Source organism: Catharus ustulatus, chromosome 17 (genome assembly GCF_009819885.2).
Source record: "Catharus ustulatus isolate bCatUst1 chromosome 17, bCatUst1.pri.v2, whole genome shotgun sequence".
NCBI classification, from domain to species: Eukaryota; Metazoa; Chordata; class Aves; order Passeriformes; family Turdidae; genus Catharus; species Catharus ustulatus.
The window spans coordinates 8,477,504-8,504,894 of NC_046237.1; the positions used below are offsets into that span (position 1 = coordinate 8,477,504).

The following is a 27,391-nucleotide window of genomic DNA, read 5'->3' on the forward strand; positions in this document are numbered from 1 at the left end:
AGCTTCGCTTCCGCTGCTTAATTAGTTCAAACATCATCAATATTCAGTGGCAGCCCTCCCTTGCCAGGGTGGCTGTGTTGGTGTGGGCTGGCACAGACACTCCCCAGCAGAAGGGCTCATCCTCCTGTGCTGCTGCAGCACACGTGTGTCCCTGGCACTGCGCTGCTCCAGAGCGCTTCCAGGACATTCAGCCTTCACACACTTCCTTTGAGGAAAGGGGCAGGACCAAACTGTGCCACACAATGTTTGTCTGTACTGAAACTACTTCCCCTGTCCCCTGAAGCGGCCCCTGGCTTGGGGCTGGTCAGAAAATGGGCTGCACAAGCAGTGAGCTGCAGCACTCCTCTCAGCCGGCCACAGGACCCCACTGTGGCACCAGGAGACCCCCAAAGGCAGCAGACAAGGCTCTGTGCCTGCACACACGGCTGGGTGCTCCCAGGCTTTCCCAGCCCTGCGTCAGTCCAAGCCTCAAACAACTTCAGCAACACCGAGAGGCCTTGACTGCCTCCAGCCAGGGCACTCAAAGCCACCCAGGGCTATTTCCAGAGGCAAACAGGATCCACTGGTACTCCCAGCTTCCACTACCACCCTGTCACACTTCCATCCTCCCTCCTCAGTCGACTCCAATCTCCCATCTTACTTCTTCATGCGTGCAGTCTGTACTTCAACACTCACTACAGGATTATGCATTCTCATTTATTTTGTGCCATTGCTGCAGCACTCCTGTCCTCCTCCTCCAAGTCCTTAATATTTCTTTTTCCATTTCCAGCATTTTTAATGCACAGTAGGATTTTTTCCTTATGAGAGGGTAGGCAAAGGCTCTTCCTCCTTTTATTAAATATTAGTGCACAATCAAGCAAGATGGAGAGTGTTCAACAGATGAGCTGTGCAGCTCCTTCAACACTCTGCTGCATGCCCTACACCAGCATAGTCCCACACCACCCCTCCCAAACTTGCCCACAGCTCTGCCACGTTCCAGGAGCTCCAAGAGAGCTGGATTCTAGGGCACCACCTCTGTCTTAAAAAGGAAACAAGGCTGGAAGCAACAGACTATGGAGTTCTACAGGTCACAAGCACAATTAGATTTCATCTTCAAGCACCATATTTGGTGCAAATCCTGGCCTGATAATGAAATTGCCTTTACCATGGATTTACAGGGACATGAGTTACATAGCAGGATTCCCAGTTGTAGGAGAGTGGAAAGTGAAGGAGCAGCTGTGATACTGTTGAACACACTTCATGTGCAGGAAGTGCCACTGCCCCACATCACACACAGAGTATTTGGAGCTCACTACTATTGGCAGGGGAAATGGTGAATCCTGCTGGAAGCATCACAAGTCCCAGTTATTGGAAAATACAGCTAGGGCTCAGCTCCAGACATTCTACTTGATGCACAAAATCCCTTGGTCTGCCAGCCTGGTGTGGGTGTGCTGGTTCAGTAGCTTTACATGAGGAAGCTGCACCACCTGCTGTCTGCTATGAAGTCAGTCACCAGAACGTGATCAAAAATGGTCACTAATAACAAAAGTTTTCTTCAGAACCGGATTTTCCAGAACACGCTCTTGATTAAAGTAACCAGAAAAACTTTACATCTGAGAACTAAGAAGCAAGATGAACAGAGGGACCATTTAGTCAAAATGGCTCAGGTTCTCAAACAGAATATGAGAAGTTCACTTTAATACCCAGCTCCTACCAGGAGAAAGATTGTACTGTTATCCCTTTGGGAAACTCTGTCAAATTGTTTCTACTCCAAAAACTACAAAAGCTAGCAGTGAACAAAACTTTGAAAGATGTGGAAATTCTGCCATGTAAAAAAACCAGCCACATGCCCAATACCACTTGAGGCTTAGCAGCAAGGAAAATGACATCTTAAATCCTGCTATTCCCCCTTCCTGGACTGCAGCACTACCTGATCCAACCAAATGGGGCAAAGAAGTAAGATTCTTACAAAAAACCACGATACTAGAAGTCTTCTTAGGATATGGTGTATTAAGGCAGAGCAGACAGTAAGTTCTCTTGGCTGGCACAAATATGGGAGGCTGCAGAATCTCTCCCTAATTCCAGAGATCAGTGATAGCTGGGCAAGTGTTCTGTGTGCCAGGCCTTATGGGCATGCAGTAGCAAGATCAGTGGAGGAGTAAAAGGAAAGGAGTTGAGAAGACAAATGACCTCTGCTTGATGAAGCATGGGCACAGAATGTACAGACAAAAGTGAATCAGAAAGAGAGTTTATTTAAAAAACAATCAATCACCCCCTCAAAACCCCACATACTTTCTGATAAGCTTATTGCTCAGGTTAGATCTCCTGTGACACTGCTCATTCTCCTCTTGGCCTGTAGCACCAGAAGTACTCTTGCATCCCTGTTTTTCCTCCAACCAGCATCATGTGGAAATGTTAATCATTTTCAATTGGTCCCAAATACCAGCATTTAATTCTCTTCTTTCTATGCACACAGAACATGAAGGTCCCCAGACACAAAATTTCCTTCTCACTGGGACAGCTCTAGGGATTTATTCAGTCATGTGATCCCAGCAGGATGGGAGTTCCTAATTTGCAGAAGCATTTAAAAAACAAAAAAAGGATGGTGTATCTCCCTTCTCCTTTGAAATCAAAGCCTAAACAGCAGTAAAATCACCCCTGAACCACTCAGCTGCACTCAGACATGTCCATGTTCCTTCTACAGCTCATGGTCTACCCTCTCAGTAAACACCTTCAGGATCCCCTAATGGACTTTTTACACCTCTCCATTCTACATCCACTGAACCAGGGCTTGTCTTCCAAGTTCCTGTGAAAGGGATATTGCCTATTTCTTGTGCAGCATCTACACATCCACCCTGTAGCAGAACAGTAGAATTCTCTCACCAGGCCCTGGCTCTGCTTTGGATGGTCACAGAGACTTTTGGACCTTCCTCCTGGATAGCTGTCAGGCAGGTTTGGTAAGAACAGAGCAGGTGGCTTTGTGCTTCATGTTCAGTCAGTGCTGTTGTGGGGTTTCAACAACCTCTTCCTCCCCCTGTTCAGGGTGGTGCAGCAGCAGCTCCAGGTCAGGGTCAGAGCTGGCCTCTTTGTGTGGCTCCAGTACTTTGTCACCTGCATGCAGACAGCTTGTTTAGTGACAAACTTGCTGGAGTTCCCACCAAACCTGGCACTGTCAAGGAGCTGGAACCAGACCCAGCTCCTAGTGAAGCAATGAGAAAGCCCACAAAGAAAGGGATTTAAAACAATCACCTTTGGAATTCATGGCTTTGAGAACAACGTGAAGAGAGATTCCTAACAGGCAGACAGCAAAGCCCAGCCAGTTCAAGAGACTGAGGCGGTCTCCCAGTAAATGTGTGGCAAGGAATAAAATGCAGATTTCCTGTGGAAACAAAAAAACATGACAAGTGGCAGGGCAGGACCTGAGGAGATATGCATGAGACATTTTACAGCTGAAGCCGAGATCAAGATGTCAGGCTGCTAAATTTCTATCAGCACATTCTTTCATGTGCACAGAGTTCTAAAAACAGTTTCTAGAAACAAACAACCTGTCAAACCGGGATGTGGGATTTTAAGTCATCTGACTGCATAGCTCAGTTGCAGAGGAATCTTGCAACTTCTGGATCAGAGAGATTTGATATATCACAGTTCAGCTCAAAAGTGTACATGCTGGAGTCCTCTGAGGAGAGGTGGATGTGCCAAACTAGGTTGCAGAGATAGCTCAAACCAGCGGTTTGGTCACATGCAGGTCTGATGCAAGAGCTTGCCCTTCTTACCCCTCCTCTCTCCCACACCATCTGCTGCTCATGAGGGAAATGTGTCTCAATCAATCCCACATTTCAACAAACTTTGACCATTAATGGTATTTTTTATAGAATAGCCACTAGTCTCTGGCCCTTTACTGTCAGGGACCAAGAGACTTCACTGCAGAGACTGCAAGGCAAAGCATCAAGCTCCTGTGCAAGGAGAACAAAAATAACAAGCAATAATTTTTAAGGATCTAAGCAAGCTCCCACCACATAAAGCCCAATAGGGATGACTCAGTACTTGCCTTCTAGCACAGGAACCATGCCTTACCTTAAAAATGCCAGCAATGGAAAGGGTGAGGCTAGATGTTCTGGAAACCAAGAGGAACTCAGAAAAGCCTAGACCAAAGGCAAGAATTCCACCCAAGAACAGCTTCCCTACCAGAGAGAACAGCATTCCTGCTTCATGGAAACGGAAGAGCTTCTCTGATATGGACGAATGCAGGCCTAGGAATAAGACAATGAGTAGCAGAATACCATTCCCAGCTCCCAGGATTCCTCTCAATAAGATTGATGGGGTGGGCTGCTCACATTCCAGTATCAGGAGGATGTGGAGCCAGTTCTTCACAGCCCTTACTTCCATAAGTGTGGCAGGCTACTACTTCTATGCCCTCTTTAAAGTCCTGCCAGCATAAGATAAATCCAGGTCTCTAACTACTTTGCAGAGTTCATAGCTGTTCACTTATCTAAGTAAATTATCTTGAACAACAAATTGCTAAGCAATCTCCCAACCACCCTATAAAGTTATCCCTGCTTTCTCTAATTAACTCACGCACCCTCAAACACCAGAAAGAGTGGTAAGAGCCCCAGGAACATGAGCGGCTGCAGGTGAAACATGATATCAATGGGATTCTGGAGCCCTGAAAGAGGAGAATCAATAACAGAGCAGGCAGCAACAAGGCAGGGAGTAACACAGGTCCCAGAGCTTTTATTAGCACCATTCCATACATCTTATTTGTGATGCCCACACCTGTAGTGCTGCAGACACCAAGCCACCTTCATTATCCACCAACAGATATCCTGTGCCCAAGGTTTCCAACACCCTCCATGAGATGTTTTGTTTCTGCAGCAAGGGCTATCACCTCTCCTTACTCCCCTCCCTGTCACCAGCACCACCACCCCTTCCTAACACCCCACATACCCAGTTCAGCCTTCTGCATCAGTATCTGTGTGAGAGTCCAGCGAATGCCCCCCAGGAAAGAGGCACAGAGCACCAGCATAAACCCCTGTGTGTTGAACTGTGTGGACTTGTAGGTGAACATGAAGAGTCCCCCAGCAATGAGCAGAACCACCAGCAGCAAGGTCACTCTCTGCAGAAGAGCAGACACAACAGAGACAGGCACCTCCTTCCTTTCAGATTCACCCCCATAATTGCATCATTCCTCTGCTTATGTGTTTCTTGTACATGCACTGCCTGTTTGCCTGGGTCTGCCCTCCCTCCCTAAAGCATCATGTGGGACCCTTACCATTTCCTCCAGCTTGAAGAGCAGTGAAAAAAGCATGATGAAGAGAATGGCAGAGGATTTGGTCATCGTGTAGCTGTAAGGACCGAAATACACTGTCAGACTCCTTCAATGTAGTTCTTCCCATCAAAGTACTTTTAGGAACCATCACTCATTTCTACATGGCTACCAGCAAGCTATCACAGACTCTGCATGCTGACCCCACTAACCAAACACCTGATCAAGAAACAGACCCTGGCAAAGCACTCTCCAAACCCCACCAGAGGCTCCCAGGGAATGTGGTGTTTCTACTCACAGGGAGACAGTGACATACAGGAAGCTCCAGTTACTCAGCCCAATATCCAAGGATGTTGACAGAGCTAAAGAATCAATGAAAAAGTCCTGAAGTTAACTGTCTTCCATGACATTAAACAAACCCACCACAAAACCCTGCTTCATGGCCACAAACATAGACAGCAGAGCAGAACCAGGGGAAAAAACTAAGATTTCCTCAAGTTAGTTCTTCAGAACCAGCGTAACTCAGATATTCTCAGCTCTTCATGTTTCTGTCTTGTTTCATGTGACTCAAGTTGGGCTCAGCATTGCACACACTCAACATGCATTACAAAAAAGCCAGAAATAACTCTTGCCCTCCCTGTGACCGAAAGTGATTGCAGATTTGCATAAAGTCTATCTTGAATGTATCACAGCATGATAACATGTAGTCTGAGGGCCACTGCAAGAAGCCTGAAAAAGCAACAATTGTCAGCACAGAGCCTTCACCCTGGTGCAGTTTTTGGTACAGTCTATTCCCCCTTCTATATAAGTTTCCTACCACAGGAAACAGTGCTACTGATCCAAGGGTAGGCCATGCTGAAAGGCAAAATTGTTGCAGATGTGGAAAAAGCTTTTTTCAAGAAACCATGGGGCATGCTACGTAAGGTACTGCAAACCTTGCCAGAGATCATAGAGCAGATGCTGTTCTGTGGGAGCCAATACAACACACAGCCAAAGAACTGCAGAGGTAGTTACAGCTCTGTGCTCCGAGCAGGAGCTTCACTCCTTGGTCTCAGGTACAGTTCTGTGTGCCATGAATGATGAATTCTCTACCAAGCTCCACCCTGAGAAAGATGCAATGCATGGCTTGATACCAGTGCTAAAGAGAAAATGTTACTTGCAGAGACAACTTGCCAAAGCACTGCAGAAGGTTCTAATGGCTTGTTCCCATGTGCCAGTGGCTCCTTCAAAGACTTGTTCTGTGTGGCCTCTCCCTATTCTCACACATCTTTGTAATGAGCAATGAAGGTAGCATGTCTCAGGCTGAAGCTTTAAGTAACATCTATAGGAAGACACAGGTGTTCCCTACACCTGATAGAAACACAGAAGCCAGAGCGATGGCTGCACCCCACAGCTCACCCTGTCCCAGGGGATTGGCCCCGACCACCCCAGCAGACAAACAGCTCTGGAAATGGCCAGAGTGCCATGGGCACCCCTGAGCAGCCTCACAGTCACAGAACATGCTGAGTTGGAAGGGACCCACCAGGATCATTGACTCCTGGCCCTGCACAGGACACCCCAAGAATCCCATCCTGTGCCTGAGAGCCGTGTCCAAACACTTCTTGAACTCAGTCGGTCTTGGTGCCATAACCACTGCCCTGGGGAGCCTGTTCTAGTGCTCAACCACCCTGAGTGAAAACCTTTTCCTAATATCCAACCTAAACCTCCCGTGATCCAGCTTCGTATGTTCTCTTGGATCCTGTCACTGGTTAAAAGAGTGAATAGAAAAGAGAAGAAGCCTGCCCCTCTGCTTTCTCTCCTGAGGACGTTGAAGAACACAATGAGGTCTCCACTTCTCCATGCCGAACACAAGCGACCTCAGCCGCTGCTCCTAAAGCTTCCCCTCCACTCCCATCACCATCCTCGCGGCTCTCCTCCGGACGCTCTCCAACACCTCAATGTCTCTCTCACACTGCGGTGCCCCGAGCCCGTGTCCCGTCCCCTCCCGTGCCCGGCCGTACCTGCGGGGGCGGCCCGGCGGAGGCAGTCGGCCCAGGACAGCGCTGCCCGCGGCCGCCCGGAGCGGCAGCGCGCCAGGGCGCGGGCGAGCGCCGCCAGAGCGAAGATGAGCAGCAGGTGCAGCAGCGTGACCAGCAGCGGGAACGGGAAGCTCTGCGGGACCGACAGCCGCTGTCACCGCCGCCGCCCTCCCGCCGCCGCCACCCCGCACCGCCCCGCCACCCCGCACCTTCATCAGCCACTTGTTGTAGAAGGTGATGCCGATGGAGAAGCCGTAGTAGAGCAGCACCAGCGGCGTGGCCAGCGCCGCCCGCCCCAGGGCCGCGCCGCCCGCCCCCGCCGCCATGCGCCCGGCACCGCGCCGGGGGAGCGAGAGCAGGAGGCACCGGGGCCGGGGGAAGCCGGGGCCAGGGCAGGGCAGAGCGGGGCGGGACCGCGGGGCCGCGGCGCTGAGCGGGCCGTGGTGGCGGGGGAAGCGGGGCCAGCGGTGACGTTGCCCGGCGGGGCGGGGGAACGAGCGACGGCGGCGGAGCGGGGCGGGCGCGCAGCGGTGACGCTCCGCGCAGGGCGGAAAGAGGCGGAGGCGGCGGCGGCCAGGAGCGCTACTGGTTATTATTGAACCGATACAAAAGGCGGGCGGCGCCGGGACCCCCGCCCCGGGCCCGCGGCACGGCAGCAAGCGGCGGCCCGGCCGCACGGCCCGAGCGGGCTCGCTGCCCGCGGCTCAGCCGTAGTGGTACACGAAGTCGTAGCTGCTCGGCTCCTTGGGGATGGGTGGCGGCGCTTCGGGGATCTGGATGTTCTCCAAGTCCAGGAGCCTCAGCTTCATTTCCATGCTCAGCAGCGTGTCCAGGTCACTCTTGGTCAGCTCGCTGGACATGTCCTTCCCCAAGAGAGCATTGAGCCCATCAATCCAGATACAGTACTGTGGAAAAGAACGGGTAATTCACGACTCCAGGCATAAATGGAACCTTATGTCGAATCTTTCTGTCCATGAACTTCAAGACAGGAAACACTGGATGGAGTTAGTATGTAGGGAAAAAATCCCACCCTCAACCCTGAAACAGTGCCCACAGAGGTTTCCCATGGAAGTTACAAGCCTAGAGGAAAATGTGAGCCCATGGTTGTAGTAGAAGGACAGGAGTTTCTATTGTGGCACAACTACTGAAAAAAGTAAACCTATTCTAGGCATCATAGGAGGGAAAAAAGTAGCAGTCCAGATGAGGGGAAATTAGTGTGGCATTTTTTTTTCTTTCTAAATGAAAAAGATAACTAATGGGAAAAAAGAAGATGGTTCATACTAAGTATCACCAACACATGCTAAGAATGAACCTTGTGAGAGGTCTCAAGTCTTTAATGAGAAGCAACTGATCCTTCTTCATCTCTGAAGTTAATTGCTATATATTCTATTGCTTAACCACTATGTTTCTTACCTCATATTTGTTAGGTGCAATGAAGTTCAGGGTCTCATCGGGATCATATAATATGGAGAAGGCCAATTCTAACACTTCCTAAATGAAAAAGGATCTTTCACTCACCAACTGAACAAAACATTACAGCACCTTCTGCCTTGCCACCCCGAGAGCTGCCTTGCTGCAGCTCAGTCCACTTTCCCACACTGGTATTGTGAGCAATTCTGAAGAGACTACAGCACAATCATGTTACAGCTGCTTGCAGTCACAAAGGAGCACTAGGAAAGGGCCCAGACAGGAGATGGGGTTTGTACACAACACACCCACAGTGGGGGACATCATTCACTCCTGTTACTCACTTTCAGACTTAAAACACTACAGCATTAGATATTAGTGACAGTGAAAGGGAGCACTTGCCTTATTCTGTTTCAGTGCACTTTTCTCCTTCATGTGTGGACAATCCTTCCCTGTGACAATGGCTTTGATGTCTGCAACTGGAACTAACAGTGAAAAAGTAAAACTCCCAAACAAGCAATCCTAACCAGGAAAAGACAGAACTTTGTTTTGCCTTTGCAACTGAACAGTTTGTTTTTTTAGCTTGTTAGTGCAGTTTTCCAAAACACATTACCAGCAAGACATCCCTGCAGCTGGCTTTTAAAAAAGATCAAGTAATTCCAAGATTTGAAGAATTTGGGCAAGGACCAAAAGTTGGTATCCCTTTAGTCCAGCCTTCAGCCTTGGGTCTTTCATCTTTATCTAGGAATTATATTCAGCCTCTAGACAGCAGAGCACAGAAGAGTGCACAGCCTGTAATCAGGACTTACTTTTTTCTTGTAAAGATTCAAAGGTCACTTCCCCTTGTGCATTATCCTCCAGATCTCCATAGTGTAGCACCTTGTGGTTCAGAGCCAGGCGGCAATACCAGAATCTTTCTGGAACACACCAGGTAGAGCAAGATCATTCACAGAAGGTCTCATAACCACTGTGTTACAGCCTCTCCACACAACCCATCTGCTTGCCCAGTTCCTCAGCACAGCTTCTTACTCATGAGGGGACGGCTGTGTTCTTAGAAATGCACATCTGTGCCATCCCTAACTACTGGCTGATAAGTAACCAGCTTTTCTTTCTAGCAGCATGCCTGCTGACAGATTAATTAATTAGATCTTATTGCTACAGTTCTTCACATGAAAAATTGCAGTAGACACTGTCACCTTACCTTGTCTTCTGCGATTTCCAATTTTTCTAAAGCTACTTCCCTCACAAAGCCTGTTCAGGCGCTGTTGCTTTATCAGCTCCAAGATCTCAGGCTGGATTTTCTCTCTCAGCTCCCTGGTAATCAAATATGGAAGAGTAAGCAGAAAATTGAGATAATGGCAAGGATAGAAGGCAACTGTTTTTGTTAGGCACGTACACAATAGGTGGAGACTGGAAGTCATCTTGGCTCATTCTCTCAGACTGGCGTAGCCGCAGAATCTCTGAATAGCTCAGGCTGCGCAGTTTGCTCTTGAACTGGTCCAAGGAATTTGGTTTAGAGGGGAGAGCCCTTGTGATCTGTTCCCTAACAACCTGCATAACCTAAAGAGGCGGGACAGGAAGAAAAACAAGTGATGTTCCTGTTGGCAGCAGAGTATCAGGGCACAGCTCAGTGCAGCAAAGAACTGCTATGGGATAACCAGGGCCAGGAGTATCAGCATACTAGTGACTTGGAAGATCCACAACCACCAAGAAGGACCTCAGGGCATTCCAAATAAAAGCTGAATCATCCTCCCTGACAGCCCATACCAATGCCCTGCCACATCTTCTGCACCCTACTCTTCAAGCAAATGCAAAGGCTGAGTGAACATGTGCTGATCTGCAAAAGGCTTTACAGAAATTTCTCTTCTCCACCCTGACCTTATTAAAATCTTCTGCTGTCGCCCTCATTTCTTTCCAGGTCTTGTTCAACAGCTGGATACAGATGGCAAACAGTTCCTCAAATGCACGGTCATGGGTGAAAAACATGGGGTGATAGTCATTTCTGCCTTCATTGGCTTCAGAAAGAAACAAACCACAACCATGTGAGCATATTGGACAAAAGGTACTAGGGGTAACTAAAGTGACAGACAACTGATGGTCTGCAACAGTACTTACTTCAAGAGATTCAATACTTTGTCACCCCATAGACAGTTTATTGACAACAGCAATTGTCCCAAACTTTGCCATGCAAACCTCTGGAACTCATGCCCTTTTCATCCTGGTCCCCCCAAATAACTGCTTGCAGTGTTTCCCACCTCCCTCTGGTGAAATTTCTTACAGTGGTTAATTTTCTCAGAATGCTGTTTTGAAACTGTCAGAGCTAAGAAACTTTTCCCAAGTTCATGATGGCTTCAGGACTATTATTTTTTATACAGCACCCCCTCTGAAGCTCTGGGAAGTTGAAGCTTTCTGCTTGTATCAGTTTTTCAGGAGAACCAGAGTGCACACACCAAAATTTCTTACTTTATTTTGATAGTGGTATTATCATTTGGACATAACAGTGCTAACTCCAAGCTTGCCCTTACAAGGCAGAAGTAAGATCAAGGTACAAATGCTTGTGAATATTAGTTTTTGGAAACATCAGCCCAGCAGCCTGTAAAGCTGGGTAACAAATGGTACTTACGGAGTTCCCCAACCTGCAGGATCTCACAGAGCATCCTGGTGAGCTCAATGGCACTGCGCCCAAAGGGACACTCGTGTTTATCCTCTCGACTGCTGTTCTCCAGGACAATCTACAAGAACAGGTTGCCACACATACTAAGAAGAGCTGCTGATGTGTTGGCATCCGTAAAAATCAGCAGCTTCACATACCCTGATATAGGTGTCCTGATGAAATTTGGCCAAGTAAAGCATGTTGTCCAATGCCAGCATCCCAGGAGGAGTCTGTGTAAAATCCATGGCTGGATTGATGTGATTCTGTGAAAAATGTGTAGAAAGAATCCAAACAAATTAGCTCAAAGGAATTGTGTGAGTAGCTTTTCTGAGTGAATTTTAAATCACCTGTCCATCAGGCACTCCCTCACATCTATCCAAGAGGTAACTCTGAACACTTGCTGACAATGCTATTTGAACTTTCTAGAGGAAAGGCTGATTCCAAGGTTCTTCATAGCACACATGCACATGGTAAGGAAATACCTCCAGAGAATGTCTAATGAACCCTTGCATTTAACCCATCAGCAAGTTCATAACGGTCTTCCCCAGGAGTGTGAGTGTAACTGAATCTCTAAACTCAGATACCAAAGTAAGGTAAAGGTAACAGCTATTTCTGTTCATTTTTTTCTCCACAACTCCAATGGAGATTGCTTAGATTGCCTTCACAAGGTTTACAGTCTAGATGCATACAGTGAATCCCAGCATCTTGTAGTCCTTGGTGTACATGGCTTTGCGTTTCTCTGTTCCACTGCCAGGGACCGTGTTGCTGTCAGACTCTGCATCAAATGCAATTCTTCTCAACTCAAATATGATGTCTCTCTGTGCCTGAAGGACAGAAGGCAGGGAAATGGTGACATGAGCAATCACTACAGCAGTATTTTCACATAATGCACAGCCCTGCATCTCTCTTCAGAGCTCACACAATGAACAGAGATGCCAAAGGTCATTAACACTGTGCACAAAGAGGCAATCCATTTCAAAATGGCAAGTTTCAGTACAGTGGGTAATGCAAAATAGTTGTTCACAATTTTTTTAGCTGCAAGTTTAGTTACAGGCAATTTCTTGGCATAGCAGGTAATGCTACAGCATTTCTCCTTCAAAACTGCAATACAGCTGAGTACAAGACACCTTAAAATGCTCAGTTTTCCTCCTATACTGCAACAAAATGGATAAAATGATGTGCCCTCCATAGAGGTAAAGTAACCAGTTTGACAGCTGGCGTCACACTGGTCAGTGCCCACTTACATCTCAAAGTCCCACAGAATGCAGTGGGATGCTCATGAGCATATCCTAATCTCAAGGTTTACAATGTGAAGAGTGAGTCTGAAACTTTATGTACCATCCACTGCAAATTCCATAGCTAGAGAGCTCAGGAATACATCCTATTCCTTCAGATCTTACTTGGCTCTAATAGTCACCTGATCATTGGGATCCATCTTGGTCATCATTCTCTCTTCCAGGAGATTAAAGGTCAGGACCTGCAGGACGTAGAGCTGATGTGCCATTTCTGTCTTAATGGGGCGGTTTCCTCTGATCACATGCTGCAAAATAAAGGAGGCTAGAAATTAGGAGAATGCCCTAGGTAAATGCCAGATTGCACGTGCATCTCTCTATATGAAGATTCAGTTGTTTAACCTCCATATTCTACCAGAAGCATAATTATAATGGTCTATAAGAGCAGAAAGCAGCATCCTGGTAACTCCCTTTTGAACAAGTTTTACCTTTGAAAGAGTCACTTTTCTGAAAGTGCCCTGAGGGCAGCAGAATTTACACTATGCACAGTGAAACCTCCATTGAGAGGACATTAGGAAGCACTTTGTCATTCCAGACATACTTACATTTAGGATTATAGACCTCAGGTGCTTCTGGGCAAATGCATTAGCCATTTCCTGTTGTGGAATTTAAAGATGAAATAACATGAGTGAAACATAAGCAAAAAGCCCACACTGTGCAGAAAGGAGAAAATGGAAGAAGCCTATGAATTGGAGATAGCACTGGCACACAACAAAGTGCTTTTTTACAGACTGTCAATTTAGCATAGCATCTCACCACAACTCATAGATGGCTCCCCTGCAGAACATCACTAGCGTGGAGAAAGCCACTAGCAGAGTCAAAGCACAGAAGCAAATTTAGCTTAATGTTGGACATCAAATGGTACTTCACTATTAGGAAATATGGCAGCAGGGAGAATATTTTGTATTACCCAGGAAAAATCTGCTTACAAGAGCTTCCTCCAATTAGCATTTCAGAGTTTCTTATACCAAGTAAACACCAAAGCTAACAAGAGCTATGTGATGCAGGTTTCAGGTCTCCTGCCTCTCAAAAACTCTCTCTTTGAAATTTATTTCCTTTGTCCAGCTCCTAAAGAGATGTTCAGAACTCAGCTTGAGGACAATTTGCAAAACCATTTCAATTTACAAAAATACTGGCTAATAATTTTCATGCTTAGAGGAAAGCTTCCAGTTTCCCTCTTGACTACATGGCTTCCTTCTCTAGATGAGGAGAGGTTCCCAAACATCAAGTTATGATGACAAACAGTCAGAGCAGATGCAAATGCCTTCAGTTCCAGCAACAATTACACATAGATCTGCAAAAACCTAACCTGTGCTTTCCTTGTGAATTGTGAAGATGCACTTTCTAACATACCAGTGATGTCATTACCCTGCTAGGAGAATGGCACAAGTGCTAATGTCAAGGTGAGTATCATGAGTTTGCTGCCACAAGCAAAGTCTTTTGGGTAAGAAAAATATGTTGGGCATTTTATCATCTGGAAAAAGTCCAAAAGAACTAAGTCTGAGATCTCTTCACATTCCTGTGCAGTGCAGATTGAGAACTAGGAGGAGATGTGGAGTCTCGGACAATTGCACTCAATCAGCTGCACATTCTGACAAATCTGAGACTTTCCAACTGCTCATATCAACACTCTTGACAGAGTAAGAAGTCTGGTAAAATATGTGCATTAACCTTGTTCAGAGCCCCTGTTATCACTCTTGATCCAGACAGAAACCTCCTGAACCAAGACAGTGACTGACAGCCAAGCCATAATGGCTGCAAGCTCAGCTATGCTCATGTTACAACCAAAGTGAGTCAGTGCTTGAGTGGAAGGTTCTAAGGAGCATCTAGATGAAGTAGGAGGTGCTTTCAGAGAGAACACACTGCCCTCTGAGTCATTATTTTCTACTACTGTTTATGAGATGTAGTACTGAGAATAGGACAAAGCTCTGTTGTGAAGATTTCCTCATGCATGTGACACAAAGGATCCTTTTTCTGAAGGAGTTAGCTTGTACATGGGATGGAGTTAACAGGTGACTGAAGCAGATAAAAAGTGGGAAGGACAAAGACAATAAACAATTCTAAACAGCATAGAAAGAAGCATGAGCACACACACAGTCTAACCACTGCTAAGGGATCTATGCTCTGCTGAGTCCAGTAAGGCCCACTTTGCTTGGTGGTCATAGGAACACAGAATGATTTATGCTGAAAGGGATGTCTTGAGATCACCTAGTCCAACTCTATTGGTTCAAGCAACATCAGACAGATCTGGGTGCCCAGCCAGGTTTTTAGTATCTCCACTCATGGGAGACCCCGTAATCTCTCTGGGTGACCGTTCCAGTATTTGACCACTCTCATATTTCTGTTGTATGGGTGTGCAAGTGCTCATGTGGAATTTCCTGGCTGCCTCTTGTCCTGTCAGTAGGCACAGCTGAGAGGACACAACTGAGGCTCCCTCTTTTTTATTATCTTCCATTAGATATTTAAACACACAAGACCTCCTTGAGTCTACTCTTCTTAAGGCTGAGCAACCCAAATCTCTCTATTTATATGGAAGATACTCCAAGAACCCTAGTCAACTTCATGGCCCTTCGTGGTCATTTGGATTTTATTCAAGGGAGGGGAAAAGAGTGAAAAATCCCTTGGAATTTCGTTTGCTATGAAGTTGACTATTTTTGCTGAATTACCAACAGAGGAATATGATTTTACTTATATTCATATATCAAGCATACCCATTAATTTTAGAAATTATGTAACATCTGTTGATACAGCAGTTTCCACTCTGAAGGCGCTGCATCCTTGAAAAAAGTGGAAAACTCTGTGCCATGGAGAAAACCAAAAAACACACCAGTATCTCAATACAGAAGGTTCCAAATCAACCTATTAACAAGAATGTTGATTTCCCTGGAGTTAGCACAGGGCCAAAAACATTCTTACACTACAATTATCATAAGGGAGAAATCACAAATTAAGCAGAATTTATGCTTTAGCTCCCAGTCAGCATCAAGTTTCGTGACTGCTCTTCACAGATAAACAACTCTATCTTTAGAAGGATGCAGCTGGATGTGAAACTGTCATTAACACAAGTGAGATTTGGGGGATAAACATGCTGCAGGAAGTTTAAGGAGATTCAGATTGCTAAAGGACTTGTTCCAGTTTTACAGTTGGTTCACCTGGTCGGTCTTGCAGTATCAGTTTCCTTTTATGAGCATCTGTATGACCTTGTGTGCACAGTAAGCCATTCAGGGTTTCTCCTGTTACTGATTCTTCCCTCCACAGTGTGAGTGCATTCCCAGGAGTCCTCCCGCCCTTCTCCCTAGGTTCATCCACTCTCTGAGGCTGTGGGCATCATCCCTGGGACACAAGGAGGCACAGCTAGAGAAAAGCTAACATGCCTACAGGTCCCCTACATGACCAGCCCCCAGGCTTGAGTTACTTACAGTGATGGGCAGGTCTAGTGGGTTAAGCAGCTTGTCCTGCTGGCAGAAAGCAAAAAAAGGCACAAAGAGAAGCAGACAGGATTTAGCTTGGAGTCCAGGAATAAGGCACAAACAGGGCACTAGAGAAGAAAGGCTTAACACAGCAAAGCTACACAATACACACATATGCACGTCTTGCAGGTAGCTGAGATCCTGGGAGTTTCCTCAGAGCAGGGCAGTGTTTCATCTCTCACGTTTGTCAGCAGGAATATCCCTCTATGACTTAAGAAAGGTCCCTTTTGGGGGGAGAGGGAGGTGGGGTGTTATTTTATTAAGTACATACAGCCCCAAGGAGTTTACCCAGCCTACCTCTCCCATATACAACTAACTTTAAAAAAAATCCCATGCTGTCTTGGAGGATTACTTCATCTCTGAAGGTCTTTCAGAATCCTAAATATAGATGTGTGCTCCAGGACACATTATTAATGGGATGGTACTTTTTCTCCTCTGTTGCCATACTCAAACAGCCACTTAAGTTCTTGGCAAGGTCTGAGGTCCACCTTGCCCAGACAATATGATTTCTGAGGCATAAACAGCCAGGCAGCAACCATCACTCAGGGTTAAAGTCAAAAGGCAAGAACAAACCTGTCTCTTGTCCTCAGGTGCCTTCAGGAAGAGGGCATTGATCAAGGCAATGGCATATGTCTGAATCTCTTGGTTTGAGCTGCAGAAACAAAAAAAGGGAGGCTTGTAAGGCAACAGGCAGTACAGAATATTACAGCTTGCTGCTTTACCTGCACCATGACAACACTGATTACAGCTGTCTTGCATTTTCAACAGACAAGCAGGACTCATGTAACCTATGCTGATGATGTCCAACTCTTCAAAAGGCTTGCAAAAACCTGACAGAAATTTCTGACTGACAGGTCCATTATCCAGGAAACAGAGCAGGTTGCAGCCAGCACCACCACAGTTTGTTTCCAATGCTAAAACTATCTCTGTAAAACTTGGTTATGGTACAGTCTGCTACATGGATACAGCTGGAAACTTGTATGGATCAAGTTATTTTTCTCCTCTATGCCAATAGAAGCCACCAAAAGCAAACAGAAGTAAGGGGAAAGAATATTTCACTGAAGAACTTGGTCAGCTAATGGGTGTTTAGCCCCTTCCTAGGTCACACACACAGGATGTGGTTAAACTTGTCATTAAACAGCACAAAATTAAGCTTCTAAATGCCAATGATATTCTTCTATCCTCCTCCTGATATTCTATAGAATGCAGGTTTGTTTCCTGCAATACTCTAACTCTTCCTGGGGAGTAGACTTTGGCTTCCAAGCCACTCTATCCCTCCCCTCCTCAGCAGGACGAGGCAGGGGAGAAAACAGGATGGGAAACATTCAATATAAAGGCAGCTTAATAAAGCATAAGCAAAGGCTGGGCATGGAAGCAAAGGAAAACAAAAGATTTATTCTCTACTTCCCATTAGCAGGTGATGTCCAGCCACTTCCTGGGAAGCAGGGCTTCAGCACAGACAGCAGCTGCTTTGGAAGACAAATGTCACAGCAGCAAATGACCCTCATCCCTCCTTTCTCTTAGCCTTTAGTGCTGAGCTGATGTCACATGGTCAGTTTGGGTCTGCTGCCCCAAGGGTAGTGGATGAGGGGAGGAAATATTGGAGACAGCTTTGATGCTGGAGCACTGCTCAGCAGCAGCCCAAACATTGGGTTCTTTATCAACACCTTTCCAGGTCTCTGCACAGCACAGCACTGTGAGGGCTGCCCTGGGGAAGTGAGCTCTATCTCAGCCTGACCCAGTGCCCTCCTACATCAAACTCTTCTGATGAACAGAAGTCCAGTGTATCACCTCAATGTATTTGCGTGCATAAATATACTTAATTTTTAAAAAATATATATTTTTATTTATTTAACTATACATATAAAGTAAAGGATCTTTTCATAATGAAAAGATCTAAAGCCAGTACTACTTTTAGCTTAAATACCTATTTTCCTCACTTTGACATATCTCTGGATAACAACCATATTCTTTCTTCTATTGCTCCCTTCCACATCTTTTCATTTTGATCAATCTGTAGCACTTCAAACATACAAATCTCCATGCACCATTCTAGGTTCTCCTTGGGCCTCCAAGCCGCATAGGTCTCTGAAGTCTGTCATTCACTTTTGCTCTCCTTTCCAGGGTTTGTTGCTCTTTCCATCACACTGCTTGCTTTTTGACAAAGCAGAACAATTTTTTAGGTTAGTTTCTCCTCTTCTAACTCATCTCCTTTGGACTTGTTTCCATGGTCATGTTCTTCCAGAACATATCCTCTGTTATGAACTGTTCCCTCCTGATGGTCTTGCCAAGAAAACCACCAGCAAATCCTGACTCACCCTCCATCTCCCTTCCCAAAATATTCCCTGCATGGATGCTTTCTTAAGTGACCGTTTGTGTTCTGGAAGCACTTAAGCACACAAGTTTATGTCTTGAACAAAGATAATTTGCTTAAAAAACCTGCATCAATGTTAGGTAAAAAATGCAAATGTAAAAATTGCATCAATGTTAGGACCAAATCTGTGTTTGACTACACCAGAAGTCATAAAGCTGAAAGAACATATACTCTTTGCAGAGCAAAGCTGCTGGAGTGGTCAGGAGAACTTCAGCTTTTCTGTTAACCAAATTCAAATGTATAAACATTCCAAGCACACACTGAGGTTGATGCAATACTTTGTTTGCACTATAATTTGGTTAAACTAGGTTAAACTACTGTTCACTGATTAAAGAGTATCAATCACATTCACAGTTAGTGCTTTTCCACACATTCAGAATTTAAATGCTTGAGAAAAAACCCAACCTACTCAAAGCTCTAACAACTACATGCTGCTTTTTTATAATGAAGAGTAGAACTGACCAAGACAAACACCCCTAAGAGACAGATATTAATTTGCCAATTTGTTTGGAAAGAGAGGAAGGAGATTAAGGGAATTTTTAATCCCTTCAAGCAAGAAAAGCAATTGTTTTCTTCCTTCGTATGCAGGACAAAACCCAGAAGATAAGCTCTGAGATTCTAGTGGAGACAATTTAAAGAGGGGTAAAAGTGACAGACAGCTGGATGCAAAACCTTTGGGAAGTTGTTTTAGTGAAATGCAAGTTTGAACACGCTTGGGCAGTTATTTTAAGGTAAATATCTTTGTTCAACACTCATGTGCCCAAGTGCTTCCAGAATACAGAACATATTTTTCTACGATCTCACTTAAAAAAAAATCCATTAGAAATCTTAAAGTTCAAGTAAGTTGTCATATTGGTAATACTTAAAAAATAGTTAGCAATAGTGAAGTATTCCAAATGTAAGAGGATGTATTTTAAAATAAACAAGTAGTCATAAAAGTGGTATAAATCACAGCATTGCTGAGTGGGCACTCACACTTGCAGGTGGGAAATGAGCTGCCCCACAGTGATCTCCTCTGCAATCTTCTGGTACAGAGTCTGGCTGTTGAGCACCATGCTCTCCAGGATGGCCAGGGAGCGCTGCAGGATGGACACATCCACCATGGGCTGACTCACATAGCCTGCAATCTGAAAACACAGGAGCCAGCAGGTCAGCAGTGCCCAGCCAGGAGAGCTGCTGGTGAGTGAGACAGGCTCAGAAAGGGAGCACACTGTGCTCTCAGGCAGTACTCAGCTTCTCAGAATCTTCTGCTCTTCATGGAAGATGCATTAAAACATGAAAAGAAATAATATCCACTCACCTCCTCCACCCAAACTCACCTGTTTGATGAAGGTTATGGAGACCATGTCCCAGGAGACAATACCGTGGTCCATGAGCTCCAAGAAGGCAGTCAGGGTGAAAGCCAACATCTCACTGTAACTGAGAAATTGAAGAATCCAGTTACAAGAGATCTGCTGGCAAGGAAAAAAGCCTGCTCAAGCTGAATAAGAGAAAAATGTCACCACATTCTCCTAATAACACAGTTAGGCACCTGGGGGAGCAATAAAGTGTATGCATTTATGCAGATAATTTTACTGTTTTGTAGAAAGATACTTTATTTTTCCTGGTTACAAGCACAAATTAAAATTAGCAGCAGTAAGTCCCTAGTCCTGCCACCAGAGACTCACAACCACCTGGATCAGTACTTGGCTAATCAAAGGAGCAAACACATTTTCACATCAGCAAAAAAACCTAAGGGAAGTTAATTGTCCTCTAAATATTGGAACCTGACTTGAAATAAAATGAAGGCACAGCATGAATTGTGGAAAATTTAATACATAACCACAAGACGGAAAGAATAATGAGACTGAAGGAAAGATTGCAAAAAATGCCAAAAAAGTATTAGAAGTTAATATATAAGAAGAGCTATAAATGTTATTACAGTAACTTATCAAGACTTTAAATGAAATATAACAACTGCAACAGAAAATCCAAGTGAATTATTTGCATCATAATTCACTGAGAATGTGCTTGAGGAAACTTCCAGAGCAAATCATGGCTGTCTCCTCTTCTGCCCCGTGAGGTTTAGCAAATGACCAGACAGACTTTGTCTCCACAGATCAGCATTGCTGTAGTTCAGGGTCTTAATGCCACTTCAGCAGGCAAAATTAGCCCCTTATTCAAGACCTTCTGACAGAGTCCTGGTAGAAAGGAAACTTACTGGGATAGAAGCTTGGTCCCACTCTCCACAAGCCGTGTCAGCACTGTAATCCCTTCCATGTTGATGAACTCTGTGGCAAAGGTGATGTCTGCTGAAAGTTTGGCCAGTTCCTTCATGGCATCCAGCCGGGCTTCCATGCTGTGGGACTGGATCCTCTCCATCAGCTGGCGAGCTGCCCTGGACTGGCAGGAAAGAGGGATGGTGCCACTTACAGAGCAGTCACCTGCAGTCTGAGTCCTGCCTGTATCAGCATTCTGTCAGAATGGGTGGGCAGGGAGAGCAGTGCCAGGGCAGAGACACCAGCAAAGTCACATTCAGGAGGTGCAGTCAGCAAGTCTAAGACAGACTAAAAGAGGGCTTCTCTCAGCAACAGTTACAGCCAGGCAGGAGGTGAGTAAAATGCCTGTCTGTGGAGGTGGGTAGAGAAATATGGAGCAACACTATTAAAGAAATACAATATTGATTAAAAGTCTCATAGATTCAAAGAGAAGCATGATCTCATTTTGTGTATCCATAAGACATTCTGTAAGACTTCTCAGACACAGATCACTGACATCCTCTTAACTCCCTTTTGCCCACGTACTTTCTCCCAGTTCTGCTCACTCCCAGCTCTATGCCAAGACACCTTACACAAAAAAGGTTTAAGAATTTAAATAAAAATAAAGCTGCAAAAGATGACTTTTGAGGGTACAACAGCAAGAATTCAGCAGGAACAACCTGCTCTTCATCAATTTTGTCTTTATTTTAATTTTTGGAATGCAGTCGCTGGAACTGCTGCTTTGTCACTGACCATGCACTCATATTGAGAATGCATTTGTCAGGTGTTTCACAGCATCCTAATCTAGGAAATGCATTAAAACTGAAGACTGGATTTATTGACAGAAAATCCTATGAAAGGGCAGAGCACCCAAAGGAAAGACACACTCCACAGCCAGGGTGGAAAACAAAGAGTGCATGCCTCACTGCATGGAAGGACCCACAACAAAGACAACCCCCCTGCACTTTGGGGAGAAGGAGAAAGAAAAGCCAAGAGGTAATAAACAGCCTGCCACCCATGGAGAGTTACTGAGGAAGAGGGAGGTGAGGAAGATTTACCGGGGAGACTGCCAGCTGTAGGATAGTTCCATTCTTGATGTCACAGCGAGTCTGAAAGAAAACCCAAACTTAAACTGTGGAAAAGCAGGGGGGGAGAGAACCCGGCTGGATCTACAGCACATCTGTATGCACAAGTAAAGTGGCTCCTATGCTACACAATCCTACTGAGGCCACTGAATTCCAGTGCCTGAGTCCCCACAGGCATGCAAAGGGAGCAGTGCAAAGCTCCTCTGTTGAATGGCACCATTTGAGTCTGAATCATTCTGAGAGCAGAGATGCTGCTCCTCAAGGATTAGTGCCAGGATTGTTCCATGACTGTAGTCCAAGACATTCTGGACTCTCACTCAGGGTGCCTCTCACACTGACCTGCTCTGTGATGTATAGCTGAGGACCATCAGCATAACGCAGCGTGTAGTACTCAGGGTTTGGCAAGGACCACCTGGCAGAAAAAGAAGAAGGATACATTAAGCATCTTTGTCCTCTTTCTTCTGGCTGTCAGTTAGGAAATGGAGCTTGATTCCAGGAAGTTGCAAAAGAACTTTCAAGCAAAGCTTTGGCAGGGGAAATTAGATCTCCCAAAGAGGAGGGAAAACTCTTCTGGAGGACAATGTGGGACTTCAGCCTAGTCTAAATCAGCTCTGTGGAACACCTGAACAGGCCTGCAACAGTAGGATGGGCCAATCCTCAGAGGAACTGACTCTTGGGCATACAAATGCACACACTTGGAATAAAAATGGAAGGGCTCATTTTCCAGGAGATCCTTTTCTCCACAATTTAAACCCCAGCCCATTCCATGGCCAAAACCAGCAGCAGGCAGCAAGGACAGTGCTAGCAGCACATTAACAAGCAGCAGACTTCCACAGTAACCCAGCAAGATTTGTCAGCAGGACAGACTTTCTCCACAAGGATTCCCAGAGAACTACTCACCCATCACAGACCTCCTTGATGATGGATGCAAGAGGCCTTTTCTAGAACAGAAAGAGAGTCCTCAGTAGCCGTGTTCCTCTCAACCAGAAAAGAATACTGCCCATTTCTATGCTTCCCACATTCCAGTATCAACGTTGGGGTGTCTTTCCTCCCCCATCTGGTTACCACGTCTCACCTGATCTATTTCCAGCAGCTGGGCATTGGCCTCTGGCCACTCAACAGCCACTTTCACAATGTCTGAAGGTGGTGGCATTGCTCCAGACTTCTCCAGGTACCTTTACAACAGCATACACCTTCACACCTGTTAAGAGAAAGGACAGTGAGCATCTTCTCTGAAAACTATTTCATTTGCTACACTGGATCTAACACCAAGCTCTGAAACACCTAAGCTCAGCCTTGTGGTTTCCTGGGCCTAACAGGGACAAAACCCAATATTAGCAGAGGATCAAGGCCTCACACAAACAACATGTTGTGAAATTGCATGCCCAGCTTCATCATCTGAGAAATGCTTCTGGAGAGCTTGTTGGGGCACTCACAAGGAGGGTCACTGGTCAGCAAAGCCCCATCTGCCACCCACTCTCTGTACTGGCAGCTCAGTCTGCAGGACTACTAAAGCAGCAGCTCCCTAGGCTCAGCTGCTGTCTGCAGTGAGAGCAGGAACAGACTGTCCAGGTAGCCTCTCTCCCAGAGGGTGGTGTTTATTCATGCCCCATCCAAATTTCTTAGATAACTTGATCCACTCAGGATACTCAAACAGGTTCTTAGGCAAAGCAGCAGCAGCTAGCTTTAACCTATTCCCTTCCTGTAACATCGTAAATCCAAAACACGAGCAGACATCACAGAACATAAGGTAACTCAGCATTTACTCTGGAAGTCTACCTTTCACTCCTTTATCTGCCTTTCAGAGCACAAGCTTGTGTTCAGGGTTTAGTTACAGTCAGTTGTCACACACAGTGGTTTGTACCCAAAAAATTGGACATGACCTCCTGCACTTCTATGACAGCCACACTTGGTCCACTTCACCACCCCCCATCACCTGGGGAGTATCTGGCAAGCCAGATTCAGGATTTCATTATATTCTGGAAAGCCTGCCCAATTCACAGAGATGGTTACAAGCCAGTACTCCTGGCCTTCTCTTTCTGTTTGAGCACCAATCCCAAGAGTGGCTTGTATTTTCTTAAAACTCATTAAATGACTGTAAGACTAAACACATCTCATGCAGAAAAGTGCCAGTCAAGTTAGGTTCAAAATAACATCTCCAACCCTTCAGATAAGCAGCACGCATTAGCTGGCCTTGGAAAAGCAGCAGACTCAGGGCACCAAATCAGGGCAATTATCAGTATACAACCAGTACCTCCCAAAGAGCCCAATTTGTATGACACCTCCAGACCTGCAGGGTATACAGGCTTCCATGTACTACATCTAGACAGGCAGTTCCCAAATGGTGTGTGATTTCTACTCACTGTCCTCCAGCAATTAAAGGCTATGATGCCCTAAACTGAAAGCCTGAGAAATGTCAGCCCTATGCAGAAGCACACACACAACATTCCCAGTAATCAGTCTGCAATAACTGAGCAGGTAATTACCTCTCCCACGAGTGAGCCAAGTCACAACCAGAAAACATCTAAATCTATTCAATGTTCGAGACACAACAAATACACAGTGAAGAGAAAAGACTCAAAGCTTAGTCCCTGAGTATTAAGAGCTGAATTTTCAACTTTTTAAACTAATTTACCCATGAGTAATTATGCATGAGTAATTAGCATCTAATTACCACCTCTCCCTTCAGCCTCCCTTGCAGTACTGTCATAGTCTTTTATTTGTATTGCAAGTGGCAAGTTGCTACTGTAAAATACAAGGAAATACAGCACTTTATATGCCAAAACAAAGATGTCCAGATTACTAGATGTAGAAGCCTCTACAAATGTCTAACTTGTCTTTTCCCATTGAGAACATGCCTCATTCAGAGAAGGGGAAGTGCCCATTAAAACAGAAACGCTGATATGAGGGGAAATGCTGCAGAAATCACAGAACATTTAGCTTGGAAAACACCCTTTAGGTCATGAAGTGCAACTATAAGCACAACACTGCCAGGTCCACCACCAAATCATATCCTTAACAACCATATAAATGTCCTGTTTCATCCCCAAAAAAAGTACTGCAGAGGCACACAGCACCTAGAGGTCATGCACTCTACCTGCAGCTTTCCTGATATCCTCACCACCAAAGCCAGAGGCCAACCAAGTTGCATTGCACTACCTTGGTGTCTCCAAAAAAAAGCTGTCAGCAGCATACAAATTCAAAGTAACCCACCATGATATTTAACACTTATTCTGCCCCAAATTTCTTCCATAAATGAGCACCCACTCATGACTGGCAACCATGCTCCCTATTCCCATCAGTATTCAGGGCACAGAAAATACACAGTGAAAGAAGCAGAGCTTCAAGACTCTGAAAAATATCTTTCAGGGTTTTTGGGGTTTTTTTTGCACAGCACACCACAGAAATCGCTACCAAGGCAGAGATTTGAACACCAAAGTGACTTGGCTAAGGAGAACCCAGAGAAGCAGGAATTAAAAATTTAAAATGGTAGGAAACTTTTTAGAACAGTTTTGGTCAAACAATGCTTTGAAGAACCAACACAGATCGATGGTTCAGCAGAAGCAGCCTTCCAGAAGGGAATAAGGAAGACTGGACTATGAATACAAAGGGTACTTCAGGTCAGCCTCTTAACATGAGGTTGTCTGCCAAAAGCATGCTCTGAAAAGATTTCACTGTGCATCTGCAGACAAGAGGGGTGTCAAGATGTTTGTTTTTACAAGGGATATTTTGCGGTGCAACAGTGAGAGAGCCGATAAAATTGTTGAGAAGCTCTTGTGAAGAAGTACAGAGCACGATGTTGCGTAATTGCATTTATCAGTCACTTATGTGCATGCTCTCACAGCACATTCTTCCCAGCAGCATGTAAACAATTTCTCACAGTTTGTAGAGAGAGACAGAAGCCAAGCTAAAATCCATCAGAAATTAATTCAGTCTGCTTCTGCAGTGAGATCTGTCACATAAAGCAGGGGTGCAGGGGTAGCTGCAGGGCAAGGAAAAATCAGTAGAGCCACTAAAAACACAGTATTCAAAAGACTTCTGAGAAGCTGCAAGCTAAAACAACTAGAGTATTTTAAGCAGAATTTCCCTATTCACAAACTCAATCTTCTTTTCATTACAGATAGAGAACAAAGTGTGCTGCACACAGAATGAAAATGAGGAGGATGAAAGAACACTCCCTGAAAAAGAAAAGCTGCCTGCTAGAATCCCCCAGTCAACAAGCAAATAGCTGCAGCTTCTGAAACCTGTAGATGGGACAAAACACCTCAGCAGACCTCAACAAGTCCCCAGATGGCACCAACTGGCCAAGCTAAAGTTGGAAGTGACGTTGGCAGAGGGACTAATGGGACAGGTGGGCAGAGAAGACACATTCTTTGGCCAAGCAGCACAAAGGGCAGGAGACAGCAGAGTCCAACCCGAAGGCTATGCAGTTTTCTGCTACCTCACACACCGAGCAATGAGAAACATCCCCCTCTAGATAAACCAGAGAACCAAATGGCTCAGATTCCCTGCCTCTGGAATCCTACATTCCTCCGAAGGCCTTCCACGGCTGCACTCTGGCTGTAAAGCACTGCACCGATGGTCACGCACATTTCAACACAGTGCGGCAGAGACCGGCCCTTGGCAGAAACTGATAGCAACAAGCAAAAAGAGAACTGCTTTATTATTTTCAATCAGTCGAGCCGCCAGCCAGGCGGCAACCCCTGAAGCTTGGCCCAGAACGCAGCTAAAGGCATTAACCAGTGTTTTTTCTGCCAAGCACTGTCCGCGCTGTAGCTCGGCTCCCGGGGAGCACCGGCCCCGCCGCTCTCGGTGGCTGCGCGGGCACGGCCCCCACCGGGACAGCGGGGGCGGCGGCCGGGAGAGCGGCACTGCGGGAGCTGCTGCGGCCGGACCGGGCCGGGCCAGGCCGGGTGAGCCAGCCAGAGCCTTGGCTGGAGCCCGGGCCGCCAGCAGCGAGGGCGGTGGGCGCGCCGCGGCAGCGCGCACGGGGATACCGCAGACGGGAGGCGCGGCGCCGACAGCTGCACTCTCCATCTCTCTCCCTATCCCTATCCCTCTCCTCATCCCCATCCCTGTCCCCATCCACGCCCTCGCCCGCCGCCCGCGCTCCCCCGCGGCCGCTCCGCGTTCCCGCGGCCCCGCCGAGGCGCTGCCGGCGCTGGCGCCGCCCCTGGGCGCGTCATGCGCCCGCCGCGCTGCCATGGAGACCGAGGGGACCATGGAGACCCGACCCGCCGGCCCCGCCACCCCAGCGCACCCCCCGTTCGGCAGCCGAGGCAGCGCCGCTAACCGAGCGTCCCTCGTCCCTGCGCCCCTCCTCGCCTCTGGGGCCGCCGCGGCGGGGCTCACGTCAGTTCCCCGTGCCCACGGTGCTCCGCCTCCGGGAGCGGCTGCGAGCTCCAGGGGCCGGCTGTGCAGGAGCTCATGCAGGGCAGCCGCTCGGGCTGGCACGGGGCTCTGCGGCGGCGCCGCGGCCGCGCCCGGCTCCCTCCGCCCCGACAGCGAGCGCGGGGCCGCGGAGCTCTGCGCAGCCCCCGCCCTGGGCCCGCTCCGCCCCGCTCCGCCCCGGGAAGCGCGGCCGCGGCGCGCCGGAACGGGCGGGGCCCGCGC

At 46.6% G+C, this 27,391-nt stretch overlaps 2 protein-coding genes across 9 annotated transcripts; both read right to left on the reverse strand.

Annotated features, from left to right (window-relative positions):
* Nucleotides 1-2,211: 2,211 nt before the first annotated feature.
* Nucleotides 2,212-7,587, reverse strand: SLC35C2 (solute carrier family 35 member C2). 2 transcript variants are annotated; one of them, XM_033075115.1, is made up of 9 exons: nt 7,470-7,587; nt 7,243-7,393; nt 5,541-5,604; nt 5,249-5,321; nt 4,924-5,092; nt 4,559-4,642; nt 4,054-4,229; nt 3,229-3,358; nt 2,212-3,090 (listed from the first exon to the last, which is right to left on the reverse strand). In XM_033075115.1, the coding sequence occupies exons 1-9, from the start codon at nt 7,584-7,586 to the stop codon at nt 2,975-2,977; spliced, it is 1,080 nt and encodes a 359-aa protein (XP_032931006.1). In that variant the 5' UTR covers nt 7,587; the 3' UTR covers nt 2,212-2,974. The 2 variants fall into 2 exon arrangements, with proteins under 2 accessions (XP_032931006.1, XP_032931007.1); XM_033075116.1 differs by lacking the exon at nt 7,243-7,393 and having other exon boundaries at nt 7,470-7,508.
* A 244-nt stretch (nt 7,588-7,831) lies between these two features.
* ELMO2 (engulfment and cell motility 2) lies at nt 7,832-27,355 on the reverse strand. 7 transcript variants are annotated; one of them, XM_033074849.1, is made up of 22 exons: nt 27,072-27,355; nt 22,854-22,979; nt 22,679-22,719; nt 22,118-22,190; nt 21,752-21,802; nt 20,657-20,838; nt 19,776-19,875; nt 19,432-19,583; nt 16,656-16,734; nt 16,032-16,067; nt 13,158-13,208; nt 12,738-12,860; nt 12,010-12,144; nt 11,479-11,583; nt 11,291-11,399; nt 10,546-10,682; nt 10,064-10,227; nt 9,869-9,981; nt 9,477-9,584; nt 9,070-9,152; nt 8,674-8,751; nt 7,832-8,165 (listed from the first exon to the last, which is right to left on the reverse strand). In XM_033074849.1, exons 2-22 carry the CDS (start codon nt 22,929-22,931, stop codon nt 7,965-7,967), a joined length of 2,199 nt encoding a protein of 732 aa, XP_032930740.1. In that variant the 5' UTR covers nt 22,932-22,979; nt 27,072-27,355; the 3' UTR covers nt 7,832-7,964. The 7 variants fall into 7 exon arrangements, with proteins under 7 accessions (XP_032930740.1, XP_032930746.1, XP_032930745.1 ...); XM_033074855.2 differs by having other exon boundaries at nt 9,070-9,146; nt 27,072-27,257; XM_033074854.2 differs by having other exon boundaries at nt 27,131-27,256.
* Nucleotides 27,356-27,391: the final 36 nt, after the last annotated feature.